We start from the raw sequence: 25571 nt of genomic DNA, 5'->3' as shown, positions 1-25571 counted from the left end.
AGGGCTTTTATATACATTTATAAGCTTGTTATGCAAAATAGCACGGACTGCACGGCTCTATGACTTATGCTAGCTATACATGTATGTATGGCTGCTGTTTTTGCAGCTTTATGTCTATCCTAGAAGTGTTTGTGTAACTTATTATAATATACAGATGTCTTCCAGTTCTATAGCACTGAATGGCAATCTTCCAACTCTTCAACTAGCTGATCTTGAGACCTTTGCAATTGAAGAACCAGTGCTACCCCTGAGTCTCACCTGCTCAATCACCTTTACCATGAACAATACTTTACTGTAATCTTAGTGCCAATTTCCATCCAGTGTAGCTACTACAGAACCACTCAGTTGCACCAAATCAGAGGTGCGAAACGAAGGATGCGTCAAAGCAGCGCTGTCAAGGAGCGGTAAATGGTGAACAGCCAAACTACAACAAACCACAGCTAATACACTGTACACCTTTTCCTAAGTAATGTACAACTCACATGAATTGGCTGCAATACAAACAGACACTATAAGAAATCCATGTCTCTCCTATACTCCAAACCGTCACAGCACTGTCCCTCCATATTTGTTTTTAAATACTTACTATTGCATGAATCAGCTCTGCACGTGAGTAGAACAATAGAGAATTGTATAGAACGAGAATGTTTCTGCGCGCTTTTGTTATGACGACATAAGTGCTTGTTCTGTACTGATAATAAGTTGATAGAAGGCTATTCATAGCCTGGGAATACCTAGAACTGTCTATTAGTGTATGGCTACATAAGGGAAATGTGAATGCAATTGGCTGTATGAATAGCATTTTATTATAGATGTACATGCAATCTGTAAGCCTGAGGCCCCTTTTTTGGTGCTCGGAGGCCCCCTCAGCCCCTCAGCCCTAGGAAGGCTGCCTACCTACCTTGCCTAAGGTTAAGGCCGACATTATTACTGTTTAGGTGGTTCATGATATTATGATATATGATGTGTTCAAGTACTTTAGAGCAGATTGATGTCAGAGAGATGGGTCTATAGTTAGAGGCATCATCATGCCTTCCTTTCTTGTGAATTGGACATATGTTGGCTGTTAGCCAGTAGATTACCTGTTGTGTATGACTCTGTAAATATTACTTTCAACACGGGAGAGATTTCTTCAGCACAGTTTTTAAGGATAAAAGGAGGTATACGATCAGGACCTCACACTTTATTTACTTGAAGATTGCAAAGTGCTTGTTGTATTCCATTTAAGGAAAAGGATATTTCAGGCATGTTGGGAAATGAATTCCCAGTATCGGCAGTTGTGGTCATTGTTGGAATATTATCTGTATCTTCTTGGGTGAAAAATGACTTAAACTGGTTATTTAATGCTTCTGCTTTACTTATGCTATCTGAGAGGGGAGCCCTGTCAACCATGATTGTATCACATTAGTGTCTTTCTTTATAGCTCTTATGTACTTTCAAAACTGCCTTTTGTTTCCATCGAAGGAGGTATCAAGCAGTCGGCATATTAATTATTGTGCACTTCTTTCAACTTCACATTAATTAAATTCTTCATTCTTTTATAGGCATCCCAGTCACCTTGTGTATTGTTTCTCTTAGCAGTGTTGTGTAGGCGTTTCCAAATTTTCATGTCCTTTTTGATCTGATGGTTAATCCAAGGTAGGCTCTTGTTAGATCGGATTGTTTTATGTGGTACATGTTTGTCAATGCATTCATAAATAGCGTCTTTAAATTCTGACCACATTGAGTCAACAGATTTGGAGGCTAAGTCACTTTGTAGGAAATGGTTCGCAAATTCTTGCAAGTCCCTTTTAATGTTAGCAAGATTACATCTATGGTATAATGCCACCTTATGTGGAGGCTTTTGTGCTGTTGATTTATGAGTTATGGAGAGTTGAAACTGAATTGCATCATGGTCAGAGATTCCAGGAATTACACATAAACTGTGAACGTTATTATTGTTGGACAAGACTAGGTCTAGTATGTTTATCATGGCGAGTAGGTGTGATAACATACTGCTCTAAACCAACATCATTCATAGTCCCAAGAAATAAGTTATTTAGTTCGCTGCCATAGGCTGGGTTAGGATTTAGTAAACCATGGCCATCTGACCATACAATACTTGGGAAATTGAAGTCACCCAAGAGTAAAATTGGTGGAATATTGGGTGACCTCGCTACTGACTAGTTTAGAGATAACTGAAGTTGTAAAATAGGATCAAGATTATTGTCAGGTGGGCAGTAAAATGAACAAACATATAAAGGCCGTGTGTTAGGAATTGTTACCTTAGCCCAAATTAATTCTACATCAGTGTCTAGTTCACATTCTTCTGAAACATTAAATTGCTTTTTCACTCCTATGAAGACCCCGCCAGCTCCCTCGACCCGATCTATTCAGTCTTAATACAATGTAGGAATCAGGAAAAATTTCTGTGGAATAATAGGACTGGTTAAGGTGGGATTCACAGCCACAAATAATGTCTGGATTGCTCTCGTCAATAAGTGCCAGCAGGCTAGCCTTTTTACCCGAGCTTCTAAGGCTGCAACAATTTAAACTGAGACGCTTAAGATTATTATAATGAGTTTGAGTGAGTGTTGAGACACGCTGACTAGTGGAAGTATTGGTAGAATCATTGTTAGTATTAGGTGATTTTGGTCTTGGGGTGCGCTTGGCACAATTGAGATATCACAGTTACAATTTGTTGATGTAGATAAAAATTTCTTTATCAAAACTATTTTACCTAATCCGTACTCTAGTCAATTTTGAGCATTGGAGGAGTTTGTTTGGAGTGGAGGCTTATAGTTGGTTGTAACAAACTCCAAGCCCTTGAATCTGCCATACAGTTGATTGTCAACAAACAAGGCTCCACTCTTCAGTTTGATTCGTTTTCTTTCTGCCCCTTCCTGGATCAAAAACCAACACTCTTTTAAAAGAACAGATTCTTTGGCTCTTTCCTCTGGTGATAGGTCAGGTTTGATATAGATAGGTTTATTGAATTCACCAATTTTGGATAAAGCCATTGCAGCATCAATAGATTAAGACTCAAACGAATAGTGGCTTACTGTATTCGAATATTCGCTTAGCTCTAACAAAATTAGTTGAATAATCGGTGTAAGGTTTCATTGCAATTCAGTAATACACTTGTCAATTTCATGCCCCACCCCCCCACCCCCGGGTGTTCCCACACCCCAGTGGGGATTTGACATTGCTTCTTGTCCCCACCCCTGGGACAATTGATAGTTCTCCAATTCACTGACCGATTTTCGGTAGTTGCATTTCTAAACAATTAAATCGTATTCACTATAATTTTACTAGCTACAGGTGTATACCAGGTTAATTATTAGTTGCATGCATGAAATATGCATTTATCCTTGAGGTGTTGTCAAATCCCCTACTAGGGGGTGGGGACATAGTGGGGATTTGACAGCCGATTTTGCCCCAGTAGTGGGGAATTTGACACCACGATTTGTCAAATCCCCTGTATTCCCCCACCACCCCTGGGGGTGGGGGTGGGGCATAAAATTGACAAGTGCATAATTAAGGCGGCCACTACCAAGAAGCCTACAAATAACCACAAACAGCTTTGTGGCTTTGTATGAATAACTTTACTAAGAAAAAGATGCTATAATTCTCTTCCTGAAAGGACTATCACAACGATACTGTAATGGAAAGTGATTGTAACAAAGTAGAAGTACCTGGAGTAAGCCACAAATCCGTACGAAGTCTTGCGCTTACGGCAATTCACCGTGGAATTAGTATATCTTCACCAATTAGTGGGTGCCTAATTCTATTACTATTCTTCGCTTTATCGCCATAGTCCTTTCCTTTTTGTTACTTTCATTAGCATCGTCTTCCGCTTCGTTAATTACTGACAACTAATCATGCGTCACCATATAAATGATCATGTGCGAATGATTGACGTTTGTTAATTTTATGGACCTTATCCGCCATGACGTCACAGTCATAAAATGGCGGCAATAATTATGGGACTTCCGTAAAATTTGTATGGACGACTATGGGAGGAAAATTTCTTTAACGATCATATCTTTTATAATTATTATTATTATTATTGTTTACTGAGCAGTCAGCCCTGCTGGTGTGCTCAGGAATCACATAAACACAAATACATTAGGTACAATAATACGATCGGAGTCTAGTCATAAATAGATCAGTATCTGGAATTTCAATTGTATCAGTTGGTAGTATGTTCCAGTTGTTTATTGTTCTTGAGAAATAGTTGTTTTGGTATGCTGTGGTGGATAAGGTAGCCTAAGGTAAGATATAGTGAAGATGGTGGTACTGTCTTGTTGGTCGTGTTTTTGGTAAGTAATAATGAGGAAGTTGGAGTGATAACTGTTAGTAGTGTATCTTATGCAATATTTGTAACCTAGTTAATTTCCGACAAACTTGTAATGTAGGCCATTTTAGCTGATCCAACATTAGAGAAACCGAACTGAATCTACCATAATCTACCATAGTCATTCAACACCCAGCATGCTGCTCTTCGTTGTACTTTCTCCAACTCTGAAATATCTCCAACGTGTAGGGATCCCAGACAGCAGATGCATACTCTAGTTGCAGTCTCACCATTGTTAGGTAAGCTGATTCTTTAACTTGCCTTGAACTTTTGTTTAGATTGCGTTTTAAGAAATTGAGTGTTCTAGATGCTTTTTTGACAACATTTGATATGTGAGGTGACCAAGACAGTGATTTATGAATTAAGACTCCTAGGTACATATGTTGATCAGATATATCTAGGATGTGACTATGAAGTGTGTAGTCGTGAGTGAGTGGTGATAAGTGTAGTAGTTTATCATGTGAATTTTGTATTAGGCCTATAATGATTTAATCATAACGTACGTTAATTGTATATGTTATTTATTGAATTAAATTAGTTTTGATATAGTACTAGTCAGAGTGAACCTGCGTGCTTGCGTTACTGACTCTAAGTCATTATATTGGCAACGAGGACTGTGATTATGTCTGGCAACGACGAGGCAACAGTAGCCCCAAAGTACTTGGCGCAGTTTGGCCAACTGCCAGCATTTTATCCAGAAACAGAAAAGATAGCAGCCTACTTAGAAAGAGTAGAACTGTTTTTCGCCGCCAATGACATAAAGCCTGACAAACGGGTGGCAATATTTCTCAGCTCTGTCGGAGGGAAGATGTACTCTCTATTGCGAGACTTATTAGCAACTGTCAAGCCCAGTGAGAAGCAATTAGAGGGCCTGTTTGCAGCATTGAAGACCCACTATGAACCTCAGCCGTTGATCATAGCGGAACGTTTTTATTTTTATAAGAGGAATCAAGCAGCTAACGAGTCCATTGCAGAATACCTGGCAGCACTCCGTCAGCTCACAACGCACTGTGCATTTGCTAACTTCCTCAACGACGCATTGAGAGACCGCCTAGCATGTGGACTGCGTAACACAACAATTCAGAAGCGACTCCTGTCTGAGAAGGACTTAACACTTGACACAGCTGTACACCTGGCACAGAGCATGGAAGCCGCTGAAGCTAATGTTACGAAGCTCCAGAATGACGACTTGCCAGCTCCTGTTAACCACACTGACGCTGCTAGATATCAGCACGCAAGGAAAGTGTGTTATCGCTGTGGTGGAAATGACCATGCACCAACTGCTTGTAGATACAAAGATTTCACTTGCAACAAGTGCAAGAAGAGAGGACATTTGGCCAAAGTTTGTAAGAGCTCAGAGAAAAGTGAGCTGCCTCCTTCGAACAACTCTACACAGCAGCGGGGTCAGCATAAAGCTCCTGGTAATCGTAATCCTGCCAAAAAGGGACAGAACACTATTCGGGAATCAAGTGTTGAGGAACTGGAAATGTTCAAAGTTGACAAGAAATCATCACGTCCCATAACAGTGGCACTTGACGTAAACAGACAGAAGCTATCCATGGAAGTGGATACAGGGGCAGCCGTATCAGTAATTTCTGAGGCAACCAAGAAAAATTTGTTTCCAGGAGTTTGTTTGAGTAAAACTCCAATGATATTGACTACTTAAACAGGCGAACAGATGGCTGTGGTTGGGGAGATATCAGTCACTGTCAGGTATGAACAACACAATCATTGTCTAACTTTGTGTGTTATTAAAGGGAGTGGCCCCAGTCTGCTGGGGAGAGATTGGTTGTATCAATTAAGGCTAGACTTTCAAAGCCTGTATGAAAATACAGTGAACTACTCCCTGAATCACCAGCCCCATCCCAGAAAGACAAATTATTGAGTCAGTATGACTGTATGTTTAATGAGAAACCTGGTGAGATCAACAGTTTTGAAGCCACATTACAGATGAAAGATAATGCTGTTCCCAAGTTTTGTAAGGCCAGAACAGTGCCATTTGCGCTCAAAGAAGTAATTGAGCAAGAGCTGAATCACCTTGAACAGGATGGTATTATTGAGAAGATCACCTACAGCCCATGGGCAGCACCCATTGTAGCAGTGCCTAAAGGGGATGGACATATTCGGTTGTGTGGTGATTATAAGGTCACAATTAATCCTATGCTGGAAATAGACCAGTACCCCCTGCCCAAACCAGATGACATTTTTGCCACCTTAGCAGGAGGGAAATATTTTTCCAAAATTGATCTAACACATGCCTACCAGTAGTTAAAGCTGTCTGAAGATTCCAAGGACCTTGTCACCATCAATACACATCATGGCCTATACAGGTACACTAGATTGCCATTTGGTGTGGCATCAGTACCTGCAATTTTTCAGAAAGTTATGGATACAATATTGCAAGGGCTTCCTAATATCATTTGTTACCTTGAAGACATACTTGTGTGTGGGAGCACTGTGGAAGAGAATCTGAAGAATGTGGAGCAGGTGTTGCTGAGACTGAGACAGTATGGTGTCAAAGCCAAGAAGGAAAAGTGTGTGTTCCTCTCCAAGACAGTTGAATACTTGGGACATAGAATTGATGAGTCAGGGCTACACACATTAGACAGCAAAGTCACAGCAGTCACAAAGGCACCTAGGCCAAAGAATGTGCAAGAGCTTAGATCATTTTTGGGTTTAGTCCATTATTACCACAAGTTTATGCCAAATTTAGCAACCCTGTTGCATCCACTGAATGACCTTCTGAAGTCTGGTAATACACGGAGGTGGTCAAAGGAGTGCACTAGAGCATTTGATGAAGCTAAGAAACTCTTAGTTACTTCACCAGTGTTAGCACACTTTGATCCATCCTTGCCCATCAAACTTGCTGGAGATGCCTCTGCTTATGGCATCGGGGCAGTCATTTCACATGTGTTTCCTGATGGACAAGAATGTCCCATTACATTCTCTTCGCAGACTTTATCAAAGACTGAGAAGAAATATGGACAGATTGAAAAAGAGGCCCTCTCTCTGATTTATGGGATCCAGAAATTCCACCAATATTTGTATGGTCGCAAATTTGTTTTAGTGACAGACCACAAGCCTCTTATTACATTGTTTGGTCCTAAGAAGGGAATCCCATCTCTTGCTGCCGCCTGGCTGCAGAGGTGGGCTCTTTTGTTGTCAGCATATTCTTATGATATTCAGTTCCAACATACGGAAGAACATTCCAATGCAGACGCATTATCCAGGTTACCCTTATGTGTAAATCATATTTCTCCTATCACTGATATGAGTGATGCTTTTATGATTGGACAGTTACAAACCTTACCAGTGTTAGCTGAACAGGTGGCTACAGCTACACACAGAGACAAGTTGTTGAGTAAGATATACAGTTATGTGCAGAAGGGTTGGCCTCAGACTGTGTCTGATGACAAGAAGTCAAACTGGAGACGTGCTAAGGAACTCTCAACTCAGAGTGGTTGCTTGCTGTGGGGGAACAGAGTAATCATTCCGGGTCCACTACGAAGTAAACTTATTGACGAACTTCATCAGAATCATCCAGGTATAGCTAGGATGAAATCAATTGTGAGAAGTTATTTCTGGTGGCCGGCTCTGGACAGTGAATTGGAAGAGAAGGCAAGAAGTTGTGTAGCCCGCCAATCAGTGAAGAACTCCTCTGCATCAGCCACTGCACCCCTGGCTTTGGCCAGCCAAATCTTGGTAAAGAGTACACATAAATTTTGCTGGTCCCTTCATGAACAGAACATTCCTTATTGTGGTTGATGCCCACTCAAAGTGGCCAGAAGTTATCGAGATGCACCCTACTACAGCCCAGAAGACAATTATGGAATTACGTAAGCTATTTGCAACATATGGACTGCCTGAGCAAATTGTCTCTGATAATGGGTCACAATTTGTGAGTGACAAATTTGCTAAGTTTGTGAAATTGAAAGGGATCAAGCATATCCGCTGCGCACCATATCATCCATCCAGTAATGGTGCTGCAGAAAGATTTGTGCATACATTCAAGAAAGTAATGAAAGCTAATCATGACAGTCCATTGAGTTTCAGCCATCAATTGTCAAATTTCCTGTTTACCTACCGATTTACTCCACATGCTACAACTAATGAACCACCTTGCCAGTTGTTTATGGGAAGAATGATCCGTAACAGATTGGACTTGCTTCACCCTAACGCAGATAAGAGAGTGAATGAGCAGCAAGCAGCTCAGAAGGCAAACCATGATAAGAAGGCAAGGCAAAGGAACCTCCAAGTGGGACAGAAAGTGTTAGTGAGGGACCGAGATCCATCCAAACCATGGATAATGGGAACAATTGAGAAAATGCAAGGCCCCCTAACATGTTTGGTTTGTTTGGACTCTGGACAGTTGTGGAGACGACATGTGGATCATGTGAGACAGATCAGTGAACCGTCTATGGAGACTACACAGACAAATGTGATGACAGATGATGCTGAAATTCTAGGTGTCCCATTGTTAGACAGTTCAGATACTACTGATGTACCAGAGGTCTCACCAGATGATAGTGTTACTGCTCCTGTAGCCAGCAGTACTGTAGACTCAGCTCCCCCTACCGATACTTCTCAGTGAAGATATCCGCTTTGTGTGCGTAAGCCAAATCCAAGGTACACTGACTGATTTTATTTTAAGTTGCTGTAACCTTTTATAGAAAGGGAGGAGTGTAGTAGTTTATCACGTGATTTTGTATTAGGCCTATAATGATTTAATCATGACGTATGTTAATTGTATATGTTATTTATTGAATTAAATTAGTTTTGATATAGTACTAGTCAGAGTGAACCTGCGTGCTTGAGTTACCAACTCTAAGTCATTATAATAAGGATCTTGTGCAACATATAACTGTACATTTACTAACATTGAACTTAAGTTGCCAAGTATTGGCCCATTCTCAGCCGAGAAAGAAGATATCGAGCTCTAACCCTCAGGTATGGCTATAAGACATTACAATAAATACGTAGAAATGATTTTCAGGTGGTTTTCAAACTAACGCTAGGTTGTTATTCATTCAGTTACCTTATAACCATACTTGCAGGTTAGAGTTCGATATCTTCTATATTGGCTGAGATATCATCGTTCAAAAATTTTCCTCCCATAGTTGCCTGTACAAATTTTATGAAAGTCCCACAACTATCGTGGCCATTTTTATGCGTCTGACGCCATTGCGGATAAGGTCCATTATTCAGCTACAGAGCAAACGAATATTAATCCGAATATTCGGCTAACCATTTGAGCCTTACAATAGATCGAAGGGAGCTCACAAGAATTGGTCTTGGTTTAGTGGCATTGCTATTAAGCCTGCGACAATCCTTAATGGATTGCCTTTCCACTGGGAAGCTTGTCTGTGAAAAAACATTAGTGATATTGGCTATATCATGGTCTAGCCTGGTTGACCAACTGGTGTTAACAGGGGATTCTTTGACTCCATACATGACAATATTAAACTTTCGATCAGGTGCCCTTTCCTTTTGCTTTTCAGAACTTGGCTTGGACTCATCAGAAGCTGTTACAGTGGTAGTGTCACTAATCGTTTGTTGATTGTTGCATGGCTGTGTTGGCATTTCAGATTTTTCTTTAACGTTAGAGATACTCTTGGTTAAGGACTCAATACCTTCCTTAAGCTTGGCTATTTCTAGGGCATGATCTTGTAGTGTACAATGTGGACAATAAAAGAGCTTTTCAGACTTGGTACAACTTTCAAATAGGGATTTAGACAGGCCAACACATTGTCTATGTAACCAGGCTGAACATTGGCTTTAATTCACAGAAAATGGAATCTTGGCCTTTTCGTTTGGATTTAGTACAGCGTTGAAACCGGGTCGGGTCATCCGGGTCACAGGTCATCCAGGTCAACCCACTTTAAAAATGATCCGAGTCTGACCCGGATTGGATCACGTGCGAAGCAAATTGTTTAGTTGGACGGTACAGAAGTGTATAAACGCGTCATAGTCAAGTCCTGATGCAACTCAGCTTCTTTCGTGAGCCACGCCCACTTATCGGACGACTGTCTTCAATCATACGCGCAGCCACGCGCAGTTATCGGTGTTATTAAAGTCTACAGGTAAGCACGAAACCATGCTCATAGCTGCCCGCTGGCTTATGTGGAGCCACGCTCACTAATCAATTTTTATTGTATGAGATTGGTCAAGGCCAGTTTCTTTCTTGCCACTTTATATCATACTTTTAAAAATGTGACTGTCGGACCCCTCGCCCGGTTTCAACGCTGATTTAGTAGTATCAATAATGGGGCATGGGGCAGATCCAGAAGCTGGCAAGGGGAGGGGCACAAACAGGCTAAGTTGGTAAGTGGTTGGGGAGAGCAGATTCCCTTGTTAGTTGCAGCATTTTTGAAGCAGCAAATAATCACCTCTTAGTAGTGTCTCACTGTTGATTTTTACCATTTTGGCCTTTGCGAAGTGTTAAAAGCTGTTTAAAAGGAACGGCAACACGATAATTATTTTAGAGGCGCTTAGTACGCACGAAAATGCTGGTTGACAATTTCACAGCTAGTTTGACTTTGGTTCGCTTTGGCTTCAGGTGAATTTGTAATAAATGCTAGTAAAATATGCATATTTTCATGAGCTTTATAAACTGATCTTGGCCTTAGTATTTACTAGAAGTATGGCTAGCTGTGACTCCTCCACAAGGTCAGTGTGGGGGTTTGGGGGGTGGGGGGCATTATGATTATGATTATGATTAAAGTACCGGTAAAGGCACAGCCTGTATACCGGATCTGCACACAATAGTACAATTAACCATTATACAAAAGTAAATCTCGAGTCAAATAAGTGATTATCTAATAAGGATTTAAAATGATTTACAGAATTTATGTTAACTACAACTGCAGGCAAAGCATTCCAATCATTAATTAACCTATTAAAAAATATTTTGATCGACAGTTTAATCTTGAGTGACATTTGAAAAGCTTAAACTGATGCCCCCTTGTAATGGTGGTACTGGAGTAGGTATATAGAGTGGAAAAATCCGAATTGAAATAGTTATTGATAATCTTGTAAAGTAGTATCATATCACCTCTATGACGCCTGTGAGCCAGGGATGGTAGTTGTAGTGCTGCTAGTCTCTCTTCGTACGGTTTATCTCTTAATGATGGCAATAAACATGTAGCCCTACGTTGGACTTTCTCCACTTTCCTTTGATCAAGAACAAAGAAAGGCCCCCATACTGCATTACTATATTCAAGTGTTGGACGCACAAAAGCTGTAAATAATTGTCAACATATCAGAATCTAAATAATCAAAAGATTTCTTAATTAATCCTAGTAATCGATTAGCTTTTACAGCAACCTCTGTGGTATGCAGGTGGAACTTAAGTTGGTGGTCCAAGATAATGCCCAAGTCTTTGTAAGAATCAATATTGTCAATAACTGTTCCATCCAAATAATATGGCCCATAGTGATGCATCGGTCCAAGGTGCATATGCTTGCACTTCAAGATATTGAACTTAAGTTGCCAACGAATTGACCATTCATAAAGTAAGTCCAAATCATGTTGTAGTGCTGAATAATCCTCACTAGTTCTTACAACACAGAAAATCTTAATGTCGTCAGCAAACATATACACGGGACTTGATACAACCGAAGGTAAGTCATTGACAAACATCGCGAATAAGATGGGACCCAACACTGAACCCTGTGGGACTCCACTTTTAACAGGAATGGAATTAGATTTCTTTCCATTAAGCACTACTTCTTGTGTTCTGTCCTTAAGAAAATCTTTTATCCACTGTAGCATCTTACCATGTATCCCAAAAGAAGACAATTTTTGAATCAAGCGTTGGTGGGGAACTGTGTCAAAGGCTTTTTGAAAATCTAGATATATCACATCAACAGAGTAACCTTCATGTAAGTGTTTAGTGAAATAATCAAGTACATGAAGTAATTGAGTAGTACATGATCTGTCAGGTACAAATCTAAATTGGTAAGCTGAGAGCAAATTGTTCGATATTAAGTGACTTATTAAATCATCTTTAACTATAGTTTCCATTAACTTACCAAAAATGGACGTAAGACTGACTGGACGGTAGTTACCACAATTGACAACCGCTATTACCAAACGTTCAGGGACATCTTTTGCCATAGTTTTAGTCTATAATTGTGACCAGGCCTGCGAAAACAGGGCATGTGGGCACAAACTACACCACATCACCCCCCAGGTCATATCTCAGTGCTGGAAATGTATATTTTCATTCTGTAACTTGCATCATGATGCCAATTCAATGCTTCCTAAGAGCTGAAAATTGCAATTCCATAGCATAAAGGTACAAAAAGTTATGAGTGATGGAAGTGTGAAAAAGTAGGCAAAATCATGTGCCCACATGCCCTATTTTTGCAGGCCCGGTCACAATTGATGATTTTTGTGACTGCAGAAGCGCTGGAAATGATTAGAAAGCGCGACACAATTCTTTGATAGCGCAGAAAATTTTGACGCTTGTCACCCAGATGGTGAGAAGTCTCAGATCTTTTCCAAACTAACAGCATAGACAGACTATGCACCCAACCATATCAAAACACTATGAGGAATAGTTGGCTTCTCTTGCCCTGGGTGGTAGGGCAGTTTGAATTCGAAACTTCATATTTCTTTGTCTGTTTTTTCAAAAAAGCAACCCTGTGCTGGGCACCCAGCAAATCATTTATTTATTTCTGTGCGTAGTTTTCAACTACAACAACTCTGGATACGATATGGCTAAGTAGCAAGTTTCATCCGGTCCTTTGTGTGGAGCACGAAATTTTAAAAATAAATCTTGCATCTTGCGAGATACTGAAAATGATATTTCTGTGAAGACAACAATCATACCTCCGGTTTCATGGTGGATCAAGCAATGGGATACTACAATGAACATCCCACAATGGTAGGGAGGTTGATTTGCAGAAGTTGATTTTTCGGATTGCGGACCCTATGTTAGAAAGTAGAGAGCCAAAGCACACAACACAAATCAACGCGCATGCGCTCTATCAAGTATTAATTTGCCCCAAATGTCCCATCCTAGATCCGCCATTGTGGGGTCTAGACATATTGGACAAATACACTTACCAATTTTGGTCTTCCTGTTCTTTGACTGTTTTGTAGATGTTGGCGAGTCTTCAGGTAGTGGTCGCTTCAGAGAGGAACTCGAGTCCATGTCAGTTTGTTCAGTAGGAGGCTCTGAATTAGTGGACATCGTAATTCAGAAGAGTTACACTGACTGGAGGGCAGTGGAGAACGGATTAGACGAGTATTGACCTTTAAATGCAACAAGAGAATAATACATTCGACTAAAATGTGCTCGCCTTTGAGAGTATACCGTTAGTTTTTGAGCCACGGTACCACAACTTGATTAGCTTCGAAGAAGAGCGCGAACGCTCGCCTGAACGGGTCAGTACTTCAGTACCCCTCAAGTAGCACTGCTTCAGCGAATAACATACTTGTCTAAGTTGTCTGTGATTTAGAACCTGGCATCTGTTCAGGACTAGAAGGTAGCACAAAGGGTCCAAACTAAGCGGAAACGAAGAGCGAAAATGACTAGTAAACTCGTGCCCTAACCTAAAGTACAAAACACCGAGGCAAACTACTGGTCGCTTGCCCTAAACACACGCATAACACGCACAAAAAACTAAACCTCGTACAAAAAAATTAGCTAGATGCGATCACATAATACAGTTGACCAACCTGCATCTGACTGGAAGAAACAACTGGTTTAATCCAAGTTAAGTGTACACACCAATGCTACAAGTAGTGTATATTTATATGGCTTGCATGCATTTGAAGTGCATGCAGTTTAAATAACATGCCCGAATTTTGAAACAAATTAATATTTCCGTATTTCCGTAATTTTATGCTCATGCGACCTGCAGGTGGAAGATCGAGTGGAAAACGCTTCAACTATCGATTTCCAACCAACCAAATTTTCACACATATTTTAGCTACTTAAATTACACACCTTCAATATATGTTTCACAAGCTGCTGTTCCAGTTAATGGTAGTCGGTGGCTCGGTGCTTCGTACTTCGTAATGTACTTTACTGGATTAAAATCCATGCGGTATTGAAATATGTCAAATCAAAGTTTGAGAAATAAAAATCCCCATAGGAATCCCATACAAATAATTGCGTACGTAATTCTAATTGGAAGAATACGGCACCGATGATAGCCAAAGTTTCCGAGTGTTTCCGCGTGAATCTGTGGTAGATAAGGACGAAGAAAGTAGTCCTGGGCAAACCGTATATGCTGATTTCGATTATGCCGTGTGTTTTTTGATTGGAGGACGATTGACGTTGGATTACGACGAAAATATGGCCCTTTTAAACGAGCTTTTAAAGGTAAATCGCCATCTAGCACTGTTCAGAATTCAGCATTACAATCACCCTGGGCTTCAAAGCATCCCTCTGCATCGATGCAAGTATAGTTTGAAGGTTGTTATCTTGCGCGGAATTGCAATATAAGGTTCAAGGTTGAGCATAATCTTTTCAGCATGTGATACCAACCTTATAATTACATGGCTCCACACTTACCTGATGTTATATTCCGTGGTGTGTTTACTGCTGTTTTGATCCATTTTATAGCAGCTTCAGTGATTGTAATTTTGGTCAGAAACTATTTATAATTTCTCTTTGTAGTATATAGTGATGTCATTGTGTTATATAATTATTATTATCCTTAGTGCTTACAATGTGACAAATAAAGCTGAACAGTGTCTAAACAAATCTATTATATTGGTCTTACATTTTGTTATCTGATTGTCATGTTTCCGAAGTATTTGTTAATTGTGACTTGTGATGCCATTACTTACCATGTTATATAATATTACTGATTTTCTAGTTAGTTATCCTTGAAAATGCATTGGGTACCTGTGTATACTTAGTATTACACAATACACACAGTTTTATTTGTGAATCACTTGCTTTATTCATGTAATATTCTGAGTGGTCAGTCTACAAGGAAGTGGTCACTCTTGAGAGGTTTTACCTAGCTCATATGCTGTTCTCCATAAAATAGTTATATGGTGAAAATTTCATGTCATTATTAGTTTCCTATCTAGATTTATGACACTTTAAATATTGTGTTTGGTACCATGCGATATATGTAAATAGCATTGAGAATACTGTACACAAAAATCGTCACACTGTCAACTTCTTTTGCTTATATCTTTTGCTTATATCTTTTGATAGGAACCACCAGTTGAGGGGTGGGGTTTGCACTAAAATGACCCTGAAACATAGCACAACATTTGTCATACCAATGAATGCATGGAATGTTAATTATTTAATTTAGTTGGAAATCTCTACTTCAACCATCAAAGCTATCTACCCCCACCAAACCACGCTTACTTGACCGACATACATATTTAAAAGGAAGAGGACTGATCAGCCATTTACTGACTCGGGACTAGGTCGAAATATCCTGGAAATTTCACTGATAAACTGTAGCGTTGAGCACTCTTGGCTTGTTCAGGTTCACAACACTATAAGATACAGTAGCTCAGTAGTAATTGTGATGAGTGAAATGTCTGAAGGAGCCAAAAATAATACTGAACTGATTTTCCAGTATCGTCATGGTTGGTCAAGGTGTCACACTGTACACGAAGATATGAAATGTCTAGTAGTGAAATGTAGTGATGGCGTTACTGCTGCCATGTTAACAATCATTGCATTAAAAATTTTGCAACACGCACTGCAATCAACTCCTTTATTGTCAGTTGTTCCTTAAATAGAATCTTGCTGTAGCTATGTGGCTGGTATTTCAATATTTTAGCTGTGCCATGTGATCATGAAATCTCCTAAGTTTATTAAGTTATACAGATATTGTTAGTCATTGCACTGAAAAGTCTGCAATCAACTTTTTTGCAATACAACTGCAATTAACTCCTTCCTTGTTTCTGTTAAGTAAAAGCTTGCAGTTCTTGGTATAACATAGCAGAAGTCTCCTGGTATGTTTAGACCACAGGTGGACCACTTCCAAAACTGTGCAGCATTTGCAATATTCTAGCTGTGCTGGTATATGAGTTTATTAAGCCATACTGATATTGTTAAAGTAAGAGTCATTGCACTGAAAAACTCTGCAGTCAACTCTCCTTTTTTTGCAATGCAACTACAATGAACTCCTTCCTTGTTTCTTTTAAGTAAAAGCTTGCTGTTCCTGGTATAACATAGCAGAAGTCTCCTGGTATAACATAGCAGAAGTCTCCTGGTATAACATAGCAGAAGTCTCCTGGTATAACATAGCAGAAGTCTCCTGGTATGTTTAGGCCATGGGTGGACCACTTCCAAAACTGTGCAACATTTGCAATATTCTAGCTGTGCTGGTGTATGAGTTTGTTAAGCTATACTGATATTGTTAAAGTAAGAGTCATTGCACCGAAAAACTCTGCAATCAACTCTTCTTCTTTTTTGCAATACAACTGCAATGAACAACTTTAAACAGGCTGTAGGACTAGGAGTCCTACAGACCTTCTGTCAGAATCAGCACTTGTGCTGTAAAGTCTTAATAAATAAAAATAAATAAAACTCCTTTCTTATTTCCATTAAGTAAAAGCTTGCTGTTCCTGGTGTTACATAGCAGAAGTCTCCCGGTGTGTTTAGGCCACGGGTGGGCCACTTCTGAAACTGTGCAGCATTGCAATATTTTAGCTATGTTGGTATGTGAAATTTCTCAGTTTATTGATACCGCGTTGAAGTAGTTGTTGCATTATGTTAGTACTTTTATGTGTGAACCGTCCTGTCCAGAGAAAATGGCATCGTATTATTGTAGTCTTATCGTAACCTGTTACGTGCATAATATTGTAGTAACCTTACTGTATTGTTGTAACCATGTTACACTTGAATGTGCAAGATTCATGAATTTATTGTAACCTTATTATGTTCATGGCTGTTGTAACCTTATTAGCTACATGCATGGAATTGTTGTAACCTTATTACATTGTTTATGTTCATGCATTGCATTGATAATAATGGAACAAGGGGTAGTCACTGCCAATGCTCCTGTAGAACCATCTACGATATCAAATCAAGCGACCAAGAGACTAGTTTGGAGGGAATCAAGCAATCAAGACGTCTTCAAAAGAGGCATTCAAGCGCCTTAGTAAACTAACTTGGTTAGTTGTAATACTAACTGAACAGTCAAGCAATCAAGGCCCTTTTCTGGTGAAATCAAGCTATAAAATTATTTTATATAGTCGATCAAAAATCTTGATCCCAGTCGCAGATGATTCTGGAGGACTATTGGTAGTTGTGTTACTGTTGTAAATAATCATTGTGCCTACCTGTTTTTTTTTACTGCTAGCTAGATTCGTAGAAATCTACTGAAAATGTAATATGACATATTTTGGAAAACCATACATTTAGGCACATGCAAAATTTGTGGGAATGCTCAATGGAAAATTTCAGAAATTTTTAAAATTATTATTTTTTTTACATTTTGATAAAGCAACTATTAAGCCTTCTTGTTGTACCCATAGCTTCTTTTTTTCTAGGAGATCTACTCAATTATATCAAGCCATGTAGTAGTTTCACAATGCGTGGGACAGCAATTAACTTACAAATTGGGTGATTTGTTCATTTCTAAAACCAAACATTCTCTTGTCTTTAGACAATAATGCATGTGATTTAATTGAGGAAAAGCACTAAGACCACATGATTAAACTATGAAGGATCTCTTTTTATTCATTTTAGATTATAAGAATGGAAATCTTTGTCAACAAAGTGATTTGACATCACTTTGTCACACCTAATCACTATACAGTACTATAAACTGATACTGAAAGTTATATTAGACAGTGAATTAGCACAAAATTTTAAGGGGGCAAGCAACTATGTCCTATGGCTTCTGTGAATAATATGCATTTATATGAAGCTGTAAAACCAACGTAGATACTGTTCTCTACCTGATGAATAACATATGTTTTAGCTGAGACAATGAACTTCTGTTTAGTGCAAATCTGAGTGAAATCCTCTGAAGTATGTACAAATTATGGCGTAGTTACAAAACACTGTAATTTTAACATTAAAATTGATTCTCCTCCTACAGCAAATTGTGAAACTCCCCAAAAAATCTTGTAGTGGTTTGTAATAGTATTATCTTTAAAAGTATGGAAACCGATTTTTAGGAATGACTACTATGGCTTCAAAGAATCAGATAGAAGTTACCTTGTTGAGAGTTCAGCTACAAAGAAACCATCATGTAGAGAGTTCAGCTGCAAACAAATCACCCTGTAGAGAGTTCAGCTAGAAACAAGTCATCCTGTAGAGAGTTCAGCTACAAGCAAATCACCCTGTAGAGAGATCAGATAGAAGTTACTTTGTCGAGAGTTCAGCTGCAAACAAATCATCCTGTAGAGAGTTCAGCTATGAACAATTCACCCTGTAGAGAGTTCAGCTACAAACAATTCACCCTGTAGAGAGATCAGCTAGAAGAAGTTATCTTGTAGAGAGTTCAGCTACAAAGAAACCATCATGTAGAGAGTTCAGCTGCAAAAAAATCACCCTGTAGAGAATTCAGCTACAAACAAATCGCCCTGTAGAAAGATCAGCTAGAAGAAGTTACTTTGTAGAGAGTTCAGCTACGTACACAGAAACCATCATGTAGAGAGTTCAGCTGCAAACAAATCACCCTGTAAAGAGTTCAGCTACGAAAAGATCACCCTATAGAGAGTTCAGTTAGAAGAAATCACCTTGTAGAGAGTTCAGCTACAAAGAAACCACCATGTAGAGAGTTCAGCTGCAAACAAATCACCCTGTAGAGATTTCAGCTACATACAAATCGCCCTGTAGAGAGATCAGCTAGAAGAAGTTACCTTGAAGAGAGTTCAGCTACAAAGAAACCATCATGTAGAGAGTTCAGCTGCAAACAAATCACCTGTAGAGAGTTCAGCTACAAACAAATCGCCCTGTAGACAGATCAGCTAGAAGAAGTCACCTTGTAGAGAGTTCAACTACAAAGAAACCATCATGTAGAGATTTCAGCTGCAAACAAATCACCTGTAGAGAGTTCAGCTATAGAAACAAGTCACCCTGTACAAAGATCAGCTATATACAAAGAAACCATCCTGTAGAGAGTTCAGCTACAAACAAATCAACCTGTAGAGAGATCAGCTAGAAACAAGTCATCTAGAGATCAGCTAGAAACAAGTCATCCAGAGATCAGCTAGAAACAAGTCACCCTGTATAGAGATCAGCTAGAAGAAGTTACCTTGTAGAGAGTTCAGCTACAAAGAAACCATCATGTAGAGAGTTCAGCTGCAAACAAATCACCCTGTAGAGAGTTCAGCTACGAAAAGATCACCTTGTAGAGAATTCAGCTAGAAGAATTCACCTTAGTAGAGTTCAGCTACAAATAAACCACCATGTGGAGAGTTCAGCTACAAACAAATCACCCTGCAGATAGTTCAGCTACAAACAAGTCATCCGGTAGAGAGATTAGCTAGAAGGATCACCCCGTAGAAAGTTCAGCTACGTACAAATCACCCTGCAGATAGTTCAGCTATAGACAAGTCACCCTGTAGCGAGATCAGTTAGAAACCAGTGACCTGTAGAGAGTTCGGCTACAAAAACAAATCACCCTTTAGAGAGATAAGCCAGAAAAAGTAACCCTGTAGAGGGATCAGATAGAAACAAATCACCCCGTGGAGAGTTCAGCTACAAAGGGGTATACAAATACAAAAAGAAGTGAAATCTAATCCAAAACAGCCAAGCTGTAAAAAAAGAGTGCGGCCCTCAAAAAGGCTATATGGTGAAAAAAAATGTGAAATCCAAGGTGGCGGCCAAAAAATGGCTGTGATGGTAGGTTAATGATAAAAATTTTAATAACAACAATTCAGGTGAATTTACAGATAATAATAACAGCAACAACAACAAATACTGTAGAATGAGAAGCACTTAGTGTTTCCATTATGCAACCAAAATGTTTGCAGTGTACTGTGCTTAGCAGCTACATAACTTTAATATCACTGTTTATTATTTGGTTATTTGATTTTAATACTTTTAGTATACAGTGTATGTAGATATACAGAAAATTGTTGCTGAATATCTATTGTTATAGCTACCTTTGTATAATGTAACTGTAGTGACTTGAACATTGTTTAGAATTATGTAATTGTACGCATGCGTATACCAGTTTTCCAGATTCGAACTTTTTCGTGATTGTAATTGTAGCTACATGCATGCTGTTTAAAATCCTTCTAATCTTATTGACTTGTGTTGTTGATCCGGTACGTGTGATAGCGGCTCACTGACTGAGTATATTACATATTGGCGACGAGGATTAAGTCGATTTTCGTTACCGATGGCAACACATGGCAAGTTAGAAGAGCTTAATTCGTGACACGAGGACTAGGAATCGTACCAGGAGCGACTCCAACTGTATTTTGTAGCTAATGACGTGGAAGATGCCGACAAATGCCGTGCAATTCTACTGAGTGCCTGTGGACAACAAACTTACAAAGTGATTCGCAACCTAGTGGCACCAAAGAAACTACGTTTGACGACATAACAGGACATTTGGCTAGTTACTTCAGTCCTAAACCTTCGATAGTAGTACAACGATTTAAGTTCAACACTCGCTGTCGTCAGCAGGGAGAAAGCATTGCGAAGTTTGTCGCTGAGAACTGCGACAAAAATTGCTCAACATTGTGGGTATGAAGCTACCCTTGAAGACATGCTTCGTGATCGCTTAGTTTGTGCGGGTGTGAACGACTCCCGAATACAACGAAGATTGTCAGAACCTGATCTAACGTTTAAGAAAGCCTATGAACTCGCACAAGCCATTGAAACGATAGAAAAGGATCTTTTTTGGATTTTTTTTTATTTCCGCCTCCACCCCCAGCACAAAAGGCAGTGTGCTGGACACAACTGATACATCTTTTAGGGATTAGGTAATGCTTTACAGAATAATAATTCTGAGAGTCTACCAGTGACCTACACTGATAGCCTAACATGCATGAAATCAAGACACACAGTAGTGTGTCGTGCGGCCCAAGAAGCCGGCGCGCAACCCCGTGAGTATATTGACAGGAAGAAAGAAAACGCAATTTTCGCACCTCCGTAGCTCTGTGCTGCCTTGATGAAACAAGACAAATTTTGCTGTGTAGATTCCCTCCACCTTCAGCACTCCACATTCCAAATTTGAGCGAAATCGCTTCAGGCATTCCTGAGATATGCGACTTCAAAAATTGGCTTAGTTTCTTCGTTTTTTTTCTTCTTATTTTTCTTCCTCTTTTCGCACACTTACAAAAACTGCTATAAAACGCGAACGCGTTATCCGATTGCCTTGAAATTTGGCACACAGAAGGGGGGTATAAAGGCGCATCTCGGTACCAACTTTGGCTGGAATACCATAAACAGGCAAAGAGTTATGAGCGATTATGCACGAAAAATAACACCAATATGTTGTCACGCCTACAGGGTAAACCGCGTATGGGAAGAAGCTGAAAATCGGTGGGTGAATAGGTTAACTATTGAACCTCAAACCTTTTGTGGTTTGAAAGAAATCGAGCTAAAAACCAGGAAGATACAGCGAAAAAATCAACAGTGTGTAACAATTACGCAATCGAGATTAGCTAATTTTTAATTTTATTATTATTATTATTATTATGCTTGCCACGCCTACCAGATAAACCACTTGGGGTAATGCTTTGAAAATCGCTGTACAGATGGAGTTATCATCTTAGAAAGGCTCTTCAATGGTGTAGAAGAATCAGACTTAAAGCCACGGAGTTATAACACGAAATCCAACTTGGTGTAGCAAGTGCGAGATCGAGATACTCTAATAGAGCAGTCATCCTAATAGAGCAGTCACCCTGAACAGAATTCAAGAGATCAGTTAGAAATAAGTAACCTGTATAGAGATCAGCTACAAACAAATCACCCTGTAGAGAGTTCAGCTACAAACAATTCACCCTGTTCAGACATCAGTTAGAAGAAATTTTCTTGTAGAGAGTTCAGTTACAAACAAATCACCCTGTTGAAAGATCAGCTAGAAGATGTCACCTTGTAGATAGTTCAGTTACAAAGAAACCACGATGTAGAGAATTCAGCTACAAACTAGTGACCCTGTAGATACATCAGCTAGAAGAAGTTACCTTGTAGAGAGTTCAGCTACAAAGAAACCATTCTGTAAAGAGCTCAGCTGCAAAAAAATCACCTATACAGAATTCAGCTACAAACAAATCACCCTGTAGAGAGATCAGCTAGAAGAAGTTACCTTGTAGATAGTTCAGCTACAAACAAATCATCCTGTAGAGAGATCAGCTAGAAGAAGTTACCTTGTAGATAGTTCAGCTACAAACAATTCACCCTGTACAGAGCTCAGTTAAAGAGGTTTCCTTGTAGAAAGTTCAGCTACAAACAAATCACCCTGTAGAGAGATAAGTAAGAAGAAGTTACCTTGTAGATCGTTCAGCTACAAACAATTCACCCTGTAAAGAGATCAGCTAGAAGAAGTTACCTTGTAGAGAGTTCAGCTACAAAGAAACCATCATGTAGAGAATTCAGCCGCAAACAAATCATGTATAGAGAGTTCAGCTACAAACAAATCTCCCTGTAGAGAGATCAGCTAGAAGAAGTTTCCTTGTAGAGAGTTCTGCTACAAACAAATCACCCTGTAGAAAGATCAGCTAGAAGAAATCACCTTGTAGAGAGTTCAGCTTCAAAGAAACAATCATGTGAGAGTTCAGGTACAAACAAATTGTCCTGTAGAGAGATCAGCTAGAAGAAGTTACCTTGTAGAGAGTTCAGCTACAAAGAAACCATCATGTAGATAGTTCAGGTACAAACAAATCACCCTGTAGAAAGATCAGCTATAGAAGAAATTACCTTGTAGAGAGTTCAGCTACAAAGAATCTATCATGTAGAGAGTTCAACTACAAACAAATCACCATGTAGAAAGATCAGCTATAGAAGAAATCACCTTGTAGAGAGTTCAGCTACATAGAAACCATCATGTAGAGAGTTCAGCTACAAACAAATCGGCCTGTAGAGAGATCAGCTAGAAGAAATTACCTTGTAGAGAGTTCAGCTACAAAGAAACCATCATGTAGAGAGTTCAGCTGCAAACAAATCACCTGTAGAGAGTTAAGCTACAAACAAATCTCCCTGTAGAGAGATCAGCTAGAAGAAGTCACCTTGCAGGGAGTTCAGTTACAAAGAAATAAACCATGTAGACAGTTCAGCTGCAAACAAATCACCTGTAGAGAGTTCAGCTAGAAACAAGTCACCCTGTAGAGAGATCAGCTAGAAACAAGTCACCTTGTAGAGAGTTCAGCTAGAAGAAGTCACATTGTAGAGCTACAAAGAAACTACCATGTAGAGTTCAGCTGCAAACAAATCACCCTGTAGAGAACTCAGCTACAAACAAATTGCCCTGTAGAAAGATTAGCTAGAAGAAGTTACCTTATAGGGAGTTCAGCTATGAACAGATCACCCTGTAGAGAGTTCAGCTACAAACAAATCACCCTGTAGAGAGTTAAGTTACAAAGAAACCACCATGTAGAGAGTTCAGCTGCAAAAATAATCAATCACTCTGTAGAAAGTTCAGCTAGAAGAAGTCACCTTGTAGAGAGTTAAGCTGCAAATAAATCACCCTGTAGAGAATTCAGCTACAAACAAATCACCCTGTAGAAAGATCAGCTAGAAGAAGTTACCTTGTAGAGAGTTCATCTACAAAGAAACCGCCATGTAGAGAGTTCAGCTGCAAACAAATCACCTGTAGAGAGTTCAGCTAGAAACAAGTCACCCTTAGAGAGATCAGCTAAAAACAAGTCACCCTGTAGAGAGTTCAGCTAGAAGAAGTCACATTGTAGAGAGTTCAGCTACAAAGAAACTACCACGTAGAGAGTTCAGCTGCAAACAAATCATCCTGTAGAGAGTTCAGCTAGAAGAAGTCACCTTTTATAGAGTTCAGCTACAAAGCAACCACCATGTAAAGAGTTCAGCTGCAAAAAACTCAATCACCTTGTAGAAAGATGGGCTAGAAGAAGTTACCTTGTAGAGAGTTCAGCTACAAAGAAACCACCATGTAGAGAGTTCAGCTGCAAACAAATCACCTGTAGAGAGTTCAGCTAGAAACAAGTCACCCTGTAGAGAGTTCAGCTAGAAGAAGTCACATTGTAGAGAGTTCAGCTACAATGAAACTCCCATGTAGAGAGTTCAGCTGCAAACAAATCACCCTGTAGAGAACTCAGCTACAAACAAATATGCAGTGTAAAAAGATCAGCTAGAAGAAGTTACCTTGTAGAGAGTTCAGCTACAACGAAACCACCATGTAGAGAGTTCAGCTACAAACAAATCACCTGTAGAGAGTTCAGCTAGAAACAAGTCACCCTGTAGAGAGATCAGCTAGAAACAAGTCACCTTGTAGAGAGTTCAGCTAGAAGAAGTCACATTGTAGAGAGTTCAGCTACAAAGAAACTACCATTTAGAGAGTTCAGCTGCAAACAAATCACCCAGTAGAAAGTTCAGCTATGAACAGATCACCCTGTTGAGAGTTCAGTTAGAAACAAGGAATCCTGTAGAGAGATCACCTAGAAGTATCGCCTTGTAGAGAGTTCAGCTACAAACAAATCACCTGTAGAGAGTTCAGCTACAAACAAATCACCCTGTAGAGAGTTCAGCTACAAAGAAACCATTCTGTAAAGAGCTCAGCTGCAAACAAATCACTTGTACAGAATTCAGCTACAAACAAATCACCCTGTAGAGAGATCAGCAAGAAGAAATTACCTTGTAGATAGTTCAGTTACAAACAAATCACCCTGTAGAAAGATCAGTTAGAAGAAGTTACCTTGGAGAAAGTTCAGCTACAAAGAAACCATTTTGTAAAGAGCTCAGCTGCAAACAAATCACCTGTACAGAATTCAACTACGAACAAATCTCCCTGTAGAGAGATCAGCTAGAAGAAATTACCTTGTAGAGAGTTCAGCTACAAAGAAACCACCATGTAGAGAGTTCAGCTGCAAAGAAATCACCCTGTAGAAAATTCTGCCAGAAACAAATTGCCCTGTAGAAAGATCAGTTAGAAGAAGTTACCTTTTAGAGAGTTCAGCTACAAAGAAACCATTCTGTAAAGAGCTCAGCTGCAAACAAATCACCTATACAAAATTCAGCTACAAACACATCACCCTGTAGAGAGATCAGCTATAAGAAGTTACCTTGTAGATAGTTCAGCTACAAACAAATCTCCCTGTAGAGAGTTCAGCTACAAAGAAACCACCATGTAGATAGTTCAGCTACAAACAA

General features: G+C 39.5%; 1 protein-coding gene across 8 annotated transcripts in view; it reads right to left on the bottom strand.

Moving 5' to 3' along the window:
• The window catches only part of LOC136241707 (uncharacterized), a 28183-nt gene extending 13780 nt beyond the window's left edge, over positions 1–14403 (bottom strand). For 2 of the 8 annotated variants that reach the window (XM_066032960.1, XM_066032961.1), the window contains exons 1-2: positions 14021–14118; positions 13406–13894 (exon numbers count right to left, since the gene is read on the bottom strand). In XM_066032960.1, the coding sequence (XP_065889032.1) occupies positions 13406–13532 (127 nt within the window). In that variant the 5' untranslated portion in view covers positions 13533–13894; positions 14021–14118. Of the gene's footprint in view, positions 1–13405; positions 13895–14020; positions 14119–14291 lie in introns of those variants that run through there. The other 6 variants (XM_066032964.1, XM_066032965.1, XM_066032963.1 and 3 more) reach the window with 6 other exon arrangements.
• Between the last annotated feature and the right edge of the window lie 11168 nt (positions 14404–25571).

The sequence above is a fragment of the Dysidea avara genome, chromosome 12 (genome assembly GCF_963678975.1).
Source record: "Dysidea avara chromosome 12, odDysAvar1.4, whole genome shotgun sequence".
NCBI lineage: Eukaryota > Metazoa > Porifera > Demospongiae > Dictyoceratida > Dysideidae > Dysidea > Dysidea avara.
This window is presented reverse-complemented; position numbering and strand designations above follow the sequence as displayed.